At 40.3% G+C, this 17,274-nt stretch overlaps 1 protein-coding gene across 1 annotated transcript in view; it reads right to left on the minus strand.

Annotated features, from left to right (window-relative positions):
- Window positions 1-587: 587 nt before the first annotated feature.
- LOC130172297 (raftlin-like) overlaps window positions 588-17,274 on the minus strand; it is a 101,466-nt gene continuing 84,779 nt past the window's right edge. Inside the window, exons 8-10 of the mRNA XM_056380895.1 lie at window positions 11,853-11,956; window positions 6,744-6,819; window positions 588-5,999 (exon numbers count right to left, since the gene is read on the minus strand). Coding sequence (XP_056236870.1) covers window positions 5,340-5,999; window positions 6,744-6,819; window positions 11,853-11,956 — 840 coding nt within the window. The 3' untranslated portion in view covers window positions 588-5,339. The remainder of the gene's footprint in view (window positions 6,000-6,743; window positions 6,820-11,852; window positions 11,957-17,274) is intronic.

Here is a 17,274-nt window from a genome sequence, read left to right on the forward strand (position 1 = left end):
ATAATTTTGATGAATCGAGCGTCACAAATGAGCTTTTCCTTACATCATTTTAAACTGAAAATCTTTCAATTTGAATGATAGTTGGACCAAAAAAAAAGTAATTACAAGACATCACTTTAGACTTGAAACTATCCCCTCTGGAAATGAAGCCTGCATTTTTGCATTATCTTTTATTTGATCTTTTAGAACAAATGATTAATCAGTTAATTGAGAAAATAATCAGGAGATTAATTGATAATGAAAATAATGAGAAATATATTCCAAAGTTCATTTTCAGTTAATATGAGGCTTCAGCTGTTGTGCCACACATTAGGAAGTGATCTCTCAAATATGGACAAGAGGAATGATTACTCCAAGCAGAAACAGTTTCAGTGTACATAAGGAGATCTGACTATTATTTTAACACTGACTTGAAAAATTGTGACCCTACCCTTTAATTAGTTCATGAGTCAAATCTAGAGCTAAAGGATAATTCCTGCACTTGAGCTTTGCACTTGAACATCAAAGTTACTTCTAACAGTGACTGCCTGAACAAACAGATGCTGTGTGATATTCCCTTTGACACAAAAGAAGCAAGGACACATGTACACATTAAATATAAATCATTTTATAATATACAAATTGTACAGATGTCATGAACAATAGGAATGTGGACATACTCAGGATAGCAAAGATAAAGAATACTTCTTCTTACTCGATAGCAAACACTGCTATGCAAGTGACAACAGCACATGATCAAAGATACTCAACTCAAGATGGCAGCCGAGGTGATAGGAAACTAACATCAGAGACAAAAAAAAAATAATCTAAGAATACGTTTTCCAGAGGCTGTGAGCAAGCTAAAGTGACAACACAGAAAAAAAAAATGACGGCATCCTATTGTATCATGTTCTGTCATTTCTACTCTGCCCATTTCACATCATAGTAGCACACAGGAAATGAACCATTATGGTTTTTTTTTTCTTTTTTTTTTTTTTTACAGCATTAACAAGAACGATTGCACCAGCGCCGCTATTGAGGCTCAGAGACAATTATGCTGATAAAAGACAGGAAACTGTATATTACCTTTTTTTTTTTTTTTTTTTTTTACACAGTTGAGTTGAGGGCTGCAAATGTGTTTGAGTCGAACATTAGACAAAGGTCTCTTTCTTTTCACGGACGGACAAGTTAACATGGTTCAGCATCATTTAACTGATGAAGTGTCAGATCCTGCCTCGCTTTTCTCTCCATGTGTTTTTCCTTTTTTTTCTTTCCGTAATACCAGACAGAAAAAAAAACAAAAAAAAACACAATTACCCACAGTCCCTGGAGTGTACTCGTGTCAGAGGTTAGACTGCACTGCAACCAATCAGCCCTTATCAGGGAAAGTTAGAGCACTGAAGGCCACGGCCTCAGGTAGGACGGGGCCGACACAAGGCCGGTTGTAACTTTTGTCAAGGTTACAATCATCCGTGTTTGTGGATGTCCAACCGGAATGTGGTGGGAGTCGGAAATAAAACCAAAACACAGTCGTGTCACATGACGTCACCTCGTCGCTTTAACTGATTTTCCAAACTCTGCTCTTCTAGATAAAGTGGAACATGATGTGTCTGTTTTCAGGATGCCAAAGGGGAATAAATGTCACAGTTTCAAATAAAATAAAAAAAAAGAAAAAGAAAGAACATTAAAAAAAAAAAAAGGAGAAAGGCAGGAACACTGAAATATATTCATATTCATAAAACAGATAGATGACAGTTAAAATGTTTATCTTGACAGGGGAGAATGGAGAAATTGATTAAATCTGATTAAAGTTGACCAGGATTCAGTGGGGAAATTGCTCAAATATTCATAGTGATCACGTCAGCTATCAAAAGGCATATTTTGGTATTGCCTTTCATAATTCATATGTCACACTTCACGAAAGTGTGAAAGTGATGGCTGAGTCTTATTTGCTCCCCAGCAGCATTAAATATTTCTTGAATACAATAAGTGCTTATTAAAGTTCAAACAGCCGAAGAGCAAAAAAAAAGAAAAAGAAAACACCACAGAGAATATTATGATATGACTTCATATCTTGATTCAATATCAGAGTGGTTATTTGTCATGTGCTCGTGCGAACTCCTGTGTACAGCTGTGGAAAATCCATTCTGGCTCAAATGTGACCCTTGACCTTGTCTGCCATTAGTGATGAACTCACGCTCATGGGTCTGGGCTCTGTCATAGTGGAGGCCGAGAGGACGAGTAGCATATGTTTCGGGGGGGGGGGGGGGGGTCACACAGACCGTGACCCCCCCCCCGTAAAACCAACAACAGCCCTCGGGAGGTAGCTCGAAGCATCAGTCAGAAATACATTTTAGCAAGCTTTAGCGGAACAGCAGAGGCAACACAAAGCCCACAATAAAAATCTCTCGACTCATAAACAGAACATTCACAATAATAATAATAATAATAATAATAATAATAAAAAAAATGGCATGTTCCAAACATCTTCAAAATAAATCCAAAACATATTTCCTTCATATAGACAAACACTTCAAATCTTTTATCCCCTCACTGTGAATTCCAGTAATAACACAGGGAACAACAGCTTCAAAATACCAACACTGACTGTAGCAAAACTTTCCTGTTTGACTATAACAAACATATAACACTTAAATCACCACTGTGCCTCTAAAGGACATTTCTAATAGCAGGTTGAGGGCCATTTACAGTATAGTAAGGCTAAACTGGTCACAGTTTTTATATTCTACTCTACACAAAGACATTTGCCATTTTACATTGAAAAGAATCTCAGCGGCGGGTGGATTAATCCCCCAAAAAGGAGAGCACTTATTCGGCATAATCGATCTTACTTGTGTGTAATTGAAGAGTTTCATCTCCAAAAGGAGACATGACCAAGGTATCATCTATTCTCATAAAACAAAAGATCCAAATTATGACAAATTATAGTCTGTATAAAGCGAGACAGCAGGTAGTTTAAGTTCTTGAACGACCGAATGCTAACGTTTTAATAAATAGATTTTCTGACACATTATATGACAAAGCGTGTCCAATTTCTCTGCAAAATTTAGCATTTTTAACACAAACTCATCCTCCTCAGTGCAAACGATTCCCTATATGACATCACCGTTAAATCTAAAGGCTATTTTCTTGAGGTGTTTTGCTGTCAATACATCCCCCAATAAGTGACCCCCATTATAAATGCATGATTCCTGACAGATACCCTACTGACAAAATCCATTAGCGAGCTAATGAGAGCTCTGCACCGTGAACATTGCCACCTCCCTCCCTCACCGTCTCCTTTTTCTCAAATGGAAAGCTACATGATGTAATGAAACAGCACATGATGACTTGGTTATTGTCAGGAATGATGTCGGGTAAGACGTGCTTAAAGAGCTGGAGGTAAAATAACGACGGAAATCTCAACGGGGAATGTGGAACATAAACAGACGTTGCTTTAACGGAGCCTATTCATTTCTTTTATTTGACTCTCTTATGCTCTGTGGCCTCTCTCTTCCACTCTCAACCTCTTCCTTTGTCTCAATTTCTCCGCCTCAATCTTCAGTTTTGGTCTGAGTAAACAACATCGAGCCTCTGCCCTGACCGCACAGCTTAACCTTGTTTCCGCACTGAGAAGCATCTCCGTGGCCTTTGACTGGAAATGTAATTAAAAATGTAACTTTTGCGTAGAAATAAATCCTCCCTCCTGTATGTAAAAACTAACTAGGAGAATCTAAATACGAGTGCTGCCCTTGGGCTGCAAACATTCAGCTGAATTTCACATCCTTATCTAACTTGGCTTTGAATGTGGGACATTCTGTATGCAAGGTGAGCTTAGCACACCACACCAAAGAGTGATTATCGGCTCTCTTTGAAGCACTTGACGGCTTAGAGCTCAGCGTAAACAATTATCTCTTCACCCTACTTTGGATTGCCTGTCGCAACAAACGCCTTTCCCATCACCTCTACCAGCGTTCTCCTCCAAGTTCCCTCCACATCACAACTTAATATGGTGCACAGAACCAAGGAACAGGAAGTGGTGATGCAGTCTGTGATCACATAGGACGCTCTTCTGAGCTTACCAGCCTCTTATACCGTGAGTCGTTTGGAGGAGTCAGGCCTGTGTCTAGTCAGGATTCTCTTGGATCTTGGATTAGGGAGCTGACTTGTCATTTCCACAGCTTCAAAAACCAAGGAGAGCTGCTCGAAATGTTTAACAGTCAGGTGAAAGTACCTCTTGTAACAGATGCTATATCTGGGTACAACTCTCAGACAGGACTAGAAGAGCTGAAGGGGGTAGGTGGGTGGTCTCAAACTTTTCTTCAAAAGCAAGAAATGACCTTTCAGAGACATCACTGCCGTTCTTTCAGGCTATCTAATCAACCCTAATTAAACAGGTTGCAAGCTGACATAAACTCAGTGTTACATTGCAAGAAGAACGGTGTAATGCTCCTCACCCTCCTTAAAGGCCTGGTCACAACAGAAAGATGCACAGTGTAATTTGTCCATGTATCTTTGCAAAATGTGTGGCTCTAGAAGCTTGGTGATATAGGGTCTATTCACAGGGCGAGTTGGTAAATTACTATATCTGGTGAGCTAACTGCTAACATCATTATTCAGTCTTAGTAGCTCCCCTTTAGCATTTCATTGTACCTTATTTAATTCAATAAAGAATCACTGAAGGGGTAAAGAAGAAGTTAGATAGCTAACTTGTTAACTGACAGTTAGTTTGGTTGCTGATGAGACAGTAAGCTGAATAAAAGTCAGCTAATAAGCCATGATAGCGTCCTTCATTTTTGAGTTGCCCTTGGTTAGCAGCACAAAATCGATGTTCAACTCTACTGAATTTGAACTTTATGCAAAGAAGTAATGCAGATTTATTTTGCCCCCAAAAACTTATCAAATAATCATGCTGATTCCATTTGAATGAATTAATTTCACTGAAAAGTTGAGCTGTTTTATGTGCTGATGTGACCAGGCCTTCAAGTTGTTGCTCATTCTTCTAGAGCAAAACAAAAACCCATCCTGTTTGTAGATATTCACCAACCCTGTTGAACCTCATCCAGTTATTCCAGTGACTCCACATTGACTCACGCACCAGCACCGCCTGTTTTTGGATATATACATTCAGTATGTGTGGTTATATGGTAGGACTGATGTCTGCAGTTACATGAAATCATTCTGTAGCTACACTGTTAAGATTGGGGTGGGGGACATCGTTTATGAAAGATGGCAGGTTTGGACAATGCTGCAGCGGTGGGGATCGAAGCCCCATTAATTTGGATCAGGGACAACACTGTGAACCAGTTTTTAAGATGGGGAATTTGAGAGGTAGGGCGGGGAAAAACCTTGACTTGGGGCTACTCTTGAGTCTCCTCTGGGCTTTGATTGGTCAGTGTGGCCTGTGAGTCTGCCACAATCTCCTTGGCGATGACCTCCACGCTTGCTGGTTCTTCTGTCTTGTGTTTGATCGCATTCTCTTCACCTTCGTCTTTCTCCTTATCCGTCTCAACACCGTTTTCGATCACAGCTTCAACTTCTGCTACGCTTTCATCCTCCTTTTCTTTGGTCTTGTTCTCTGTTTCCACAGTCGCAACAGTTTCTGCCACTTCCCGGACGTTTTCTAAAGGCTCTCCATTCTCCTTTGATCCTTCTCCATCCATTATCTTTTCTTCTGCCTCTTCTTCTTCCTCTTCTGTGCCATTTTCTGCTCCTTTTGTCTCTTCTCCTCCATCTTTCTCTTCCACGGTCTCTATGCTGATTTCAATCCCATCGTCAACGTTTCTATCTTCCTCACATCTCGATTCCCTTTCTAGTGGTGTCTCGCTTTCCCTCGCTGCCTCTTCATCTTTTGCGTTCACCCTACTCTTGTCTTCCTCTCTCTCAACCTTTTCTCGGTCATCAAGAATCTTGGGATCTTCTGCGTCCTTCTCAGTTTTTGTTTTCTTCTTCTTCTTGTTCTTTGCTGTGTCTTTGATGCAGTTCTTATTGGACTTTCCTCGGGGCTTGAAGATCAGTTTCTGAAACATTTAGATTAGCATGTTAGTGGAATGCATTGTAACTCTTTAAATATGCTTTTGGGCACAAAGCATTACACACAGACTTAATTAAGAATGGATCACAGTGGATCTAATATTGCAAAGGGATAACTAGCTAATTCAAATGAGTCTCATTGATGCACGGAAGGAAATTGAGGCCATTTTGAGGGGAGTTATTGCTGGCCTCAAGGCCTTCAGTCTGACCAAACAAACAGGCAAAATTTAATGCAATAGGTCCTCAATTACTTGAACAACTTCTGGAGGGTTCTACACATTGCAGGGATGTAGAGAACTGAGATAAACTCTGGTCAAGAAAATCTTGTTAACGTTAGCAATTCCCGGAGTCTTAGAGCCTATTAAATTTGTTGTTGTGATGGCAGTTTAAATTCGGGTCAAAGGAAGCGTCAACATGGATTCATTCCACTGCGGACAAAGGTTAGCTTTATAGTTTATCACCACTATTCAGGGTCGCCAAGACAGCATGACCAACCCTCCTTCCCCCAAACAACACATCTGTCGGTTACAGAAGAATCTCAAACAGAGAAGAGCGCCTTCACGTTTGTCCATTGTTGTGTGCGTTTGTGTACTTAAAAGAAAAACCAGCTGTGGAATCAGAGGAGCCAAAGGTAATGTTGGCTTTGGATATATGGTGAGCAGGTGACAGAAGGACTGGTGGGAGACCTCACATTAGCCAAGAAATACAGAGAGGAATGTGAGGTCAAATACCTTGGATTCCCTCCTCTTTCGGCCCAACACGGGTCTCTGCAGGAAAACAATCTGCTTGGTGGACAGACTTCCATCACTGAAAGATGAGGACACAGAGAGAGAGAAACGCAAAGAGAAGAGAACATCAGCTGACAATGTTAGCAATTCATCAAGACTCTGAGATTATTTTACTTCTTGAATCAAGCACCTTTACTTTTTTTGGCACTAATTTATTTAGAAATGATTTAAAACAACACGAGAATGGGAGAGGGAAATATGTTATTCCCATTGGCTTTTCAAGGTTCAGACATTCAGAAACACTGACGGATTATTTATAATTCATTGTTGTTTTTTTTGTGCTGCAGCACTCCAAGATATATGTGCACAATTCATCTGAGTTAAATCCCGGGATAACACACAGTCATCCACACTCTTACTGACCTTCCGACGAGATAGTGAGATGATTGCTGGCCACTGCCCATGCTTCACTCTCTTATCTGACAGTTTAAGGATATATGTTCACATTTGCGGCCGAACCTCTTTACTGCTGTCGCCTATCAGTGTCGTTTCACCCGCTTTCCCTTGAATCGTGCAGGGAAACAGTCTGAGGCTGATATTGAAGTTTGCCTGAATGCCTGTGAACATCTACTTCTCAGATTATGTATTTCTTCCTTTTTCCCTCAATTCCCAAAACATAATCCTCCATCCAATGCACATGTCACACCCCTGTGTTCTGAGGAGGATAATCTGCACAAGTACTCGCGCTGACAGATTAATCGTGGCAGGAAATGCAGATTCATTTCTGAGTGGGCTTCCTGTCTCTCACGCTTACTCCCACACTTTCGTCTGCTCATCTTTGTCATAAACAGCCCCCTGTTTTTTTTTTTTTGCCCAATGTGCTCTCACTAACTACCAACCCGCTGAGTTTTACCTCTTTGCTCTTATCTCTCACGACAGCCTGATGTCTGACAGTTATATTGTTTGTTTCTGCTTTGTTCCTTCTATTTCTCTTTTGCTATTATTGGACATGGTTTAAAAGGAGATATGTTTTCCTGTGCTGCTATCTGACACAAGTCCAATAACACACACACACACACACACACACACACACACACACACACACACACACACACACACACACACACACACACAAAGGTTACATGCTGTCTGAAGTTAAGCTGCCCGCTCAACCTTGCACATGAGGAAAGATGGCAGGTTTATGATCGCAGGAGAACCCTTAAAGCCTACTACAAATCTTCCCTTTCTCAACATCAAATGGACTTGAGACTCCTCCAGCACAGGGCTTACAAACCATCCAAAGCCCACCACAACTTCTTTTTTTTTTTTTTTCCATTACCTCCTTCCTTCCATCGTTTATCCATATGCTATTTTCTAGGCTGTCAAGAATGCTGGACGGCTTCCTGTGCGAATCACAGCTGAAAACTTCCCAGCAAAAGCCCCAGCCCATTAAGCTAGAAAGGAGTGGATGGCTTTGAAAATTACAGGCCTTTACTGAACCTGCTCTTGGCTGTCAGTGTCAGCCACACTATTATAACTTGAAGCCATATAGTACAGCAATAGCCTGCGACTATTTATAGGTGAATGTACCTGTCGGTGGCTTCATCTTTTGGGAAAGAAACTGCCACTTGAAATGAAAAAAAAAAAAAAAACCTGACACAACAAACCTGATGCTCCAACCGAATTGCATCTTTCCTCCATAAAACTAAGATGAAGACTCTATAATGCTGCATCTTTTGATCACTAGTTAGATCCCAGCAAAGTGAGATGCCTGCGATAATTAACTAATTTTTCTCAACCTTCTTGTTTGCTTGTTGTATGTTCACCGCATCATAGTTAATGCAGAGAAATTCACATTTGCTGTAGTAAATGGCTCTGAAATGCAATTACCATCCACATTAATTGAATGCGGCGAACATGAATGCGTGCTCTGAGACAACTACATGAATTAATGTTGTGTGGAGAAGCCGCTGAGCACCAGTTAGCATTAATTTCAGACGCTGCTGAGATCACTGACACTTATCCGACCCCTCCAGATGAAGTGCAGCCTGCAAACCCTCAGACTACAAAAAGCGTGCATTTACAAATTTGCTATTTAAAAATGGAGGAGTCAACACCACGAAAACAAGTGTAATGAGTATTGCTAATCTGAAATAGATCATCAACCATTATTTCAGTGCGCAAGAAATGTTTTGCAGGCAGGGGGAGAAATGAGCTCCGTCTTGTACTGTATCTAGGCCGACTCTGATTAATTAGCCATGTTGTGCTGTTGCGTTGTGGCATTTTGAAAGAGAGGAGAGAGGGAGGGAAGGTGGGGAAAAAAACAAAGGATGAAAATAGAGAGGTAATTAATCAGCTGTGTTCTGAAAGAGCAGCAAACATGACCAGGATAGGTGGGGGCAGAGCAAACAGACGGTCAGTGCATGGAAATGCTACATGCACACTTCATCAGTGGGACACATGACAACATATATTATTAAAGGATTATTCATGTCTACCTCAAAACAATATTTACATGCTTGTATGTAGACAGAAAGAGTTATTGGTGGCTTTAATCACTGGCCACAAAGAGTTCTCTTAAACGGTTTCAATATAAGTGAAGGGGGTCAAAAATAAGAAATGCAGTATAAAGTTTAGCTGAAGCTAACATGAGGCTTCAGCAGTCTGACAGTGAGGAGTCTGGAGAGGGGACGCTCCGAAGTTTCTGTCTTTTTAGTACGAACCTCACTGATCCTTCCTGAGTTGCAGAAGGACAGAAAGTGGGAATTTGGTTCTAAAATAAGCATAAATTTGGAAAATACCCACTTGATTTTTTTAATATTAGTTCCACCTCTTCCTCATATTCCCCCATTTTCAACATACACGTGGGCATGTGAGTATTGTTTTAAGCTGAAACTAAAGGTCATCTCTCCAAATTGTAGGGCTGCTTGTCAAACTGCCGTGCCTTGTTTTCTATTTCCACATGTGTTAAATACAGATGTGACATGTGTATGGAGTTGTTTAAAGGCATGTTTGACATAAAGTAATGCAACAAGTTACTTTTGCTGCTAATAGTAAACACTTTATATGGGACTAAATGTTGATCTTTCACCAGAAATAATTTGCTTCTTCCCGATACAGAGGACAATGAACTCATCAGACAGCTCGTCTAGGATCCAGTTTCCTTGTTACTCTGCCAATTCACTGTCACAATATTTATTGCTTAACTCTTGTTTATGGAATCTCGTCTTTTTCTAATTTGCAATCACTATTGAAGTTTCACAGTTGCTTCAAGTCAAGGCCCAAAAGCTGCCTGCAGCCTTATTTGGAAATGTGTTTATCTTGGTGCAGATCTGTGCATGCATGTAGACTAATTATCTTATCGTTATCACTGCAAAACATTACTTAATTGAAAAATTTAAAGCAAAAGCAGGTCTGTTTGATCATGAAGGCTTTTGACTATATTTGTTTTTGTTGTATTACTATTCTTAAATACCTATGAGTGGTTTCTAAGACTGGTTTGCAGTGTCACAGAGAGCCATACTGGGCCGTACTGCAGTGAAATATTCCACTGGTTTAGCACATTATCAGCATGTTGAGGAACAATTCTGTTTTGCAGTGAAGCTCTTCAGTGTGTCTGAGAACACGCAAGGCCTTTGACCATAAGCGGATGTACACTCATCTAGCAGCCATGAGTGATGAGTCAGCACGAGCTAAGCTGAGGAACCATTACATTTCTGTGAAGAGATTTTCCACCAACAGTCAGAGCTGCTGCTTTTAAACTTTCACAGCTGCTGCTGGTCGGCTCAACGCTCAGTCCAAATTGGCACAGATTTAGGTCAATTCCTTCTAAAAGCTGTCATATTTCTTTGAACAATAACTTCAACAGACAATGTGTGTGTGTGATAATTTACACCAGGCTGCAGTTTTCACAGGTATACTGAGGCACATACAGGAAGTGGCCAGTGTTAGATCTTGTGTGATTGTGTGATTTTTTCATTTTCACTTTTATTCAGAGATTTTAGTAAAAAAAGGAAAATCTATATTCTGTCTTTCTAAACATGGCAGTGACACAGAGCTGTCACTTCAGGTTATACCGGCAAAATGCTGAAAACTGTGTTTTTCCATTTTTCTTTTTCTTGTTTTTTATTCTTTTGAAATCCTACTCAAATAACTCTTTTAATGTTGCCCTTGCAATTTTATGTCTGATAAAAAGCACTTTGGCTCTTTTCTTGATGCAAGGTGCTTTATAAAAACTTGTCTTTCCTTGAGCACTTTGAAGAACATTATACTTCTTCTTTGCAGATTAAGGCTTTTCATCCAAAAAATTTAAAATGCAATTAACATGTTAATGCATCAATAATACCGATCCAATAACATTATATATAACAATTTAACACGAGCCCTTCTGCAGTATGCATTGTGCTGATGTAAGTGTATGTGGGTACATTTTAGGTGAAGGACTTTTCCTTGTAACTGAGTAATTATACATTGTGGCGTTCCTGCTTTTATTTTGTTAAAAGGATCATCATGACAAAGAGCAGAAGTAGCAGTTGTTGAATAGATCCTCAGGTCATAGAGTGATGTTTTACATTTTAAGTATATTTCACAGGACAGAGGCACCTTGTTATAAACAAACTCCATCAGATATTAGGCCTTGATGTGAGCTAAAGATTTAGCACCAAAATGAAATAAAACACTCAAAATATAATTTTAAGTATTTACATCACATATTCAGTGCCAACACTGAATTAAATATGATTTAATGTGGCTGCTTTTGTTACCCTGATGAACAGAAAATTACCTTTTAATGTTTAAATGAAAACAGACCTATACAAATGAATTACAAATATAATACTTGTGTAGGTACATGTGTGCGTAAGTATTCACCCCACAGGATATAGGACACACTTAAATCACCACTGCTGCTGCTAATTGCTTTTAGAAGTGGAAATGGAGATCACTGTGTTGTGTTTACTTGTCAATACTTTTTTATAGACACTCGTAAAAACAGTAAAAAGGAGCAAAAGGCTTGTAGTTGCTCTTGTTGCAGTTCCCGCTGGCTGCCAACAGAGGTCGTTAGAGGTCATACATTACTAAATGCCCCTCTAATAGTCACATGAGGGTGATTACCTGTTAGTCTTGATTATGGGAGTTGGCAGCACACAGGTGAGTCTCCATCCGTATGTGGCGAGGGACTGTAGCAGAGGAACATAATCAGCCTTCACCTGCAGACCCTGTGAAGAAAACAAGACGTCCATCACAACCTACAATCAAACTGAAAACAGCTCGCGGTCCCCGATCCTGCTCCTCTTAAACACTACGTACACACACAGCGCAATGAGCAGTATGCACGCATATTATGCAGCAGAGGGCATTCACTACTGTGATTACAGCTCAAGTTATGAGATGTAATCAACGTGGTCAGCATCACTCAAATTTCAGTTAAAAAAAAAAAACCTTCCCTCTCCAGACATGATGGCTGTTATACAATGTCGTGCCTGAGAGGTTGTTTTCCAAGAGCAGTGCACACGGGTTACTGGTAAACCCAGACATAAATCAACCGTTACAGAAACTCCCAGGTTGCCGTGAGTCAACATGGCAACCGTCTCTTCGTGACAAGTATTTGTCAGATCAGTAAGTCCTTGAGTAAATAGACTGCTCATGTGAAACTGCTCACTTTGAGACAAACATTTTAATGTGGTTTTAACAGCCACACATTGTCTCGGTGATGGATTTGAATCCAGAAAGGATGAAGCACAACAATTTAAATGTTATTATTTTAACAGAAATACACACATATTGCTTCATGTACTTTCAGACGACACAGACACAGCGACAGACAAACACACCCGTTTCGGAGCGTGTGCATGTGGTTTACCCTTCTTTTCATGTTAGGCACCTGCTGAAAATGAAAAACCACAACACGAGTTGGTCGGATTGCTCGTACTTAAAACAAGATTTGCATTCGCACGCACGCACACAGAAAAACATACCCTCACATAGAGGTATTAAAAGACCTGAAGGAACGGCTCTGCATCCCTAAAAGCACGTCCAAAGTTGGTGACTTTGCAAGATAAATATCATTTGGAAGACAAGAGTGGAATAAAAGTCTCAGCATTCAGGCCGTTACCCTTTTTTACATAAATTCCAGACCGTTACTATCTGTGGTGCAGGGTGAGTACTGATATGAGTCAAGAAGCCAGTCAACATGAACGAAGCACACCACAGAACTTCACAGAGCCTATTCATAGAGCACTGATCAACTGCTCAAGAACAGAGACTTGAGAATAGATCACACCTACACACGCTACATTAGCCGTCACCGTACTGCGAAGTGTGAAAATCTCCTCTAATTAAAGCTGCGCCAACCAAAGGTTTCATGTGCATGTACTGTACAGCTGCCTTCATCTGCCTCTTATCACAGAGAGGCTGCGCTGCACGAGTGTCCCTTTGTCCCTCAGGGAACCACCACACACACACACACACACACACACACACACACACACACACACACACACACACACACACACATACTCAGGTACATCTGGTGCCAAATCAAAACTTTAGAGTGAAATACAAAACCAAGGCAGAACCATCAGCTTTGGTCTCCTCCTTTTTTTAGGTGTGACATCACAAACCAGGCAGGTTCATACACATGAGCCTGTTACATGACGTTTTACTGATGAAGTGTTGGGTGATTTAGGATATTGGAGCTGGAAACATGCATGTACCTAAATAAAAAGCTTTAGCTGTGGTAATCTGCATGCTAGTGATGCAATGCAGTGCATTTTTACAGTGTAGAAATGTGTGTTATGATGCCACTTACGATGATAATGATAATGACACATCTCAAGGGGTGATGTAAATTAAACTAGATTAAACTTCTACTAATACTGTTTACACGATTAAATAACACATCATCTGTCATACTGTTAATTCTATAACAGCAACTATGAGAGCAACTACTAATACATGAACTATAACCATTTGTCCAGCAATTGCTACCACCACAGCTCCTACTACTATACTATCATAACAACAATATCTGCTACAAGAGTGATGACAGATGCACTTCCACTGCACTGCTGCAAGTATTACTACTGCTGGGCAACTGTCCCGAAGCAACCATGTGTCTATGTTTGTTTGACTATACAATATGTTCTCTACCTCTACTACTGGTACAACGATGATACTCGTACTATCATTATGTTAATGACTGCTACTACTGTACAACTACTACTATACAAGTAGTACAAGTGCAGATCGAGTACGATCACAACTATAGTCAATATGGCAACTTCCCAGGACTGAGCCACGAAGCCAACACACACCTGCACTTCCCCAAATGGCCACTTGAAGCTGGCTCCAAAAGCGGGTCAATCTGCATAGACCCCCCATGTTAAAATGTCCAGCTTTACAGCCGAAAATGAACATGTTTACAGCCTGGTAGAGTCGTGGCAACTGTACGGCAGCATAATTTAAAATTATGCATAATTTAAGTGACAGCTGGATGAACACCTGCCAAGAGGGCGACGGCGCAGCAGCCTTCTCTGAGCTTCAAAACGGCTTTTCAGAAACCTGTAGGTGATGTCACTGAGGCTAGGTCCATCTTTTTTTACTGTCTAAGACTACAATACTTCCCTGCCATGATTATCTCTACATCTGCACCTGGACATAGTTTGTATTCATACGGAGAGAATTAAAAAGTGAGAACATTTCTGAGAAAGACAGGGACTGATCAGCATGCAGGGCTCATTGTCTGCCATGAGACACACTGTGGGTCACAACACTTAAACCCACTCCACTGCACAACGCCTCATTTCTCTTCCACAGGTTTTTATTGACCAAGATGACAGAACAAGCACAGACAGACTTAGAGCAGTTGCGTATTAAGTTGTAGGTCGCATAGAGCTAATCGTTAGAACACAAGACACTGCTCCAGACATTATTTACACAAGCATTACTTTCTAAGTTCCTACAGGGAGCGGCGCACATCTACATTTTTCGGGGGTTTATGTTGGAACCACTCCCAGAAACAAGCTCTGTCTCAAAGCTTTCCCAGAAAGTAAATAGAGAAATAATTTTTCTGTAATGGCTTGCTGTTCTTTGGAGCAGGTGAGAGGTAATCACAGTCCCTGGAGTGTGGCTCTCCGCTCTTCCTGACTTATTATGCGGGGCCATCTTGCTGCCTCAGCACTCCAGCACCAACCTGTGAGTCTAAAAAACAAAGCAATCACATCGCCATCTTTGTCTTTGATGTTATCTGAGTGACTACAAAGACGGACCACACGGTAAGAAGACAGAGGTTCTGTACTGTAACCACCTCGGTCTAAGCTACTTTAAATTAAATCAGGGTTTTTCCTAAGATCTTCACACGGTTAAACAAAAGCCCCTTGCTAAAAGGTATCTCAGAAGGGAGGGGAAAAAAACAATTTTTAGCTTTCACTCATGACAGCTAAAACATCAGGCAAGAACACACATCTAAGTCTTACATTTTTTTGCTGCTCAACCGCCTCCTTATCATTTTCAGAAAAGCTATGGAGATTGACCAAGTTTATTTTCAGGCCTACGGCAAAAGAAGGTGCAGCTGCAGGTCAACTTAAAGTTCACAGTGCAATCTGAGAGTCAGCTCAACAAAAACACGTCTATTGTTTTTATTTAAAGCCCCTCCACCAGCTCTGCAAGACATAGACATAACAAACCATAATTCTGTTTTTCACCAGCTCTGAATGCAGCTGAATTTTGGGGGTTAAACGCTTTGCTGACACAGTCCAGCTGATGAAGCAAATACCTTTTTCAAAGAAGGGGCGTTCAGATACTGTTCCTGATGGGCTCGCTCAACCTGGAGTGTTGTCACAGCAACAGAAAATTCAGCATCCTCTGTGCTTTAAAGCACTTCAGCATCCCTTTATAAGTGTAATTGGTTCTTTTCAAAAAACATAAAACATTAATATTTTATATTTATGCATTTTAACATATATTCCTTGTTGCTACATCTGCTCACTTTTGTTTAGATAATAAGCTTGTTGCTCAGCATGGATGAAAACCAGCTCGGCAAAACAATCTCACCACAACATCTATTCAATACCTGTTCTGGAGCTTTCAGGCGAATCACATGTTTCTCATGTAAATGTAGATTTTACATTTTTCTGGAACTTCTTGTCTATGTTTTCTAAGTCTAAGAGTCTAAAAATCATAGGGTATATAGAGCTTTATAGGGCTACATGCAGCTAGTTTATATAGGGTATTTTATTTTTTTTATTATTTAGTCATTTACTTTATTTTATTTGCTATTTATTCATTTTATTTGTATTATTTTATTTAGGTTGATTCTGTTTTTTAGCCATGCTATAGGAGTGGCGATGTTGGACAGTTGGTTCACCACTTTAGCCCAGACTGAAATTATTCAATCAACTATTGGGTGGATTGCCATAAAATTTTGAACATACATTCATGGTCCTCAAAAGGTGTATTTTCCTGAGTTGGGTGATGGTGATCCCCTGACTCTTCCTCTAGCACCACCCTGAGGTTTACATTAGTGCTTCAGAGTGAACTATCTCAACAAATATTGCCTAGACTGCAATAAAATCTGCTGCAGACATCCATGATGCCCACACCATGAATCAAATTAAATTTGATCACCTTACCTTTCATCTAGCATCATCATCAGGTCACAATTGTAATTTGTCCAATGCCTTGGCACCATCAAGGGATGTTTTCTTGGCTTAAACCTGCATTACCGCAGCAATAATAAACTTTAATAGAAGACATACAGAGTACATCCAAACTTTAGACATTTACGAGGCATTAGCCGACTTTGGAGTCAAGACTAAACTATGCAGCCTGATAACACATGATGAGGCAGTTAGAAAAACAAAGGATCAGCCAGGGGATGGAGTTATACTGTTCATCATGTGTCAGTGAAAGCTTTTATTAGGCACTTTTGCAGGGAGAATAAAAGTGTGAGCATTTGATGTTTGAAACTGATGATTCAAATGGGAGGGGGAGGGTGGGGGGTGTGGGGGGGTCTGAGACAGATCATCAGACAAGTCATCAACTTTAAAGCAGCAGCCCTAATTATATTATTCAAATAAAAGAGAGGGCCAGGAGCAAAATTCTGACAGGGGGGCCCAGAGTTCCTCTCTGTGTCTCTGTTTACTGCTTTTTTAAATTAGCCTGCCAGGTAGTTAGGTAAATACCAGATGTTTTTTTAGGTTAACTGAGCTGACTCTTTTAACCACAACCTACTTTGGAACAAGAGATTAAAAACATGCCAGTTTCTTTGTCATGTTCACCTCAGCTCAGGCTCAACTCTGTCTGATCAGACTATTCACTTTTACTCATAACATTAACTGCACGCACACCACAGGGACTCCGCTCAGATTTCCTCTCTGTTTCTGAGGCCCTCCATGATATGGTAGCTAGATCAGTGGTGGGAGATGTACTCAGGTCATTTACTAAAAAGCACCAATACAACAATGTAAAAAATACTCCATCAGACATGAAAGCGCTGCATTCACAATCCTATAAGTAAAAGCATGAACGTATCATC

Source organism: Seriola aureovittata, chromosome 7 (genome assembly GCF_021018895.1).
Source record: "Seriola aureovittata isolate HTS-2021-v1 ecotype China chromosome 7, ASM2101889v1, whole genome shotgun sequence".
Lineage (NCBI taxonomy): Eukaryota > Metazoa > Chordata > Actinopteri > Carangiformes > Carangidae > Seriola > Seriola aureovittata.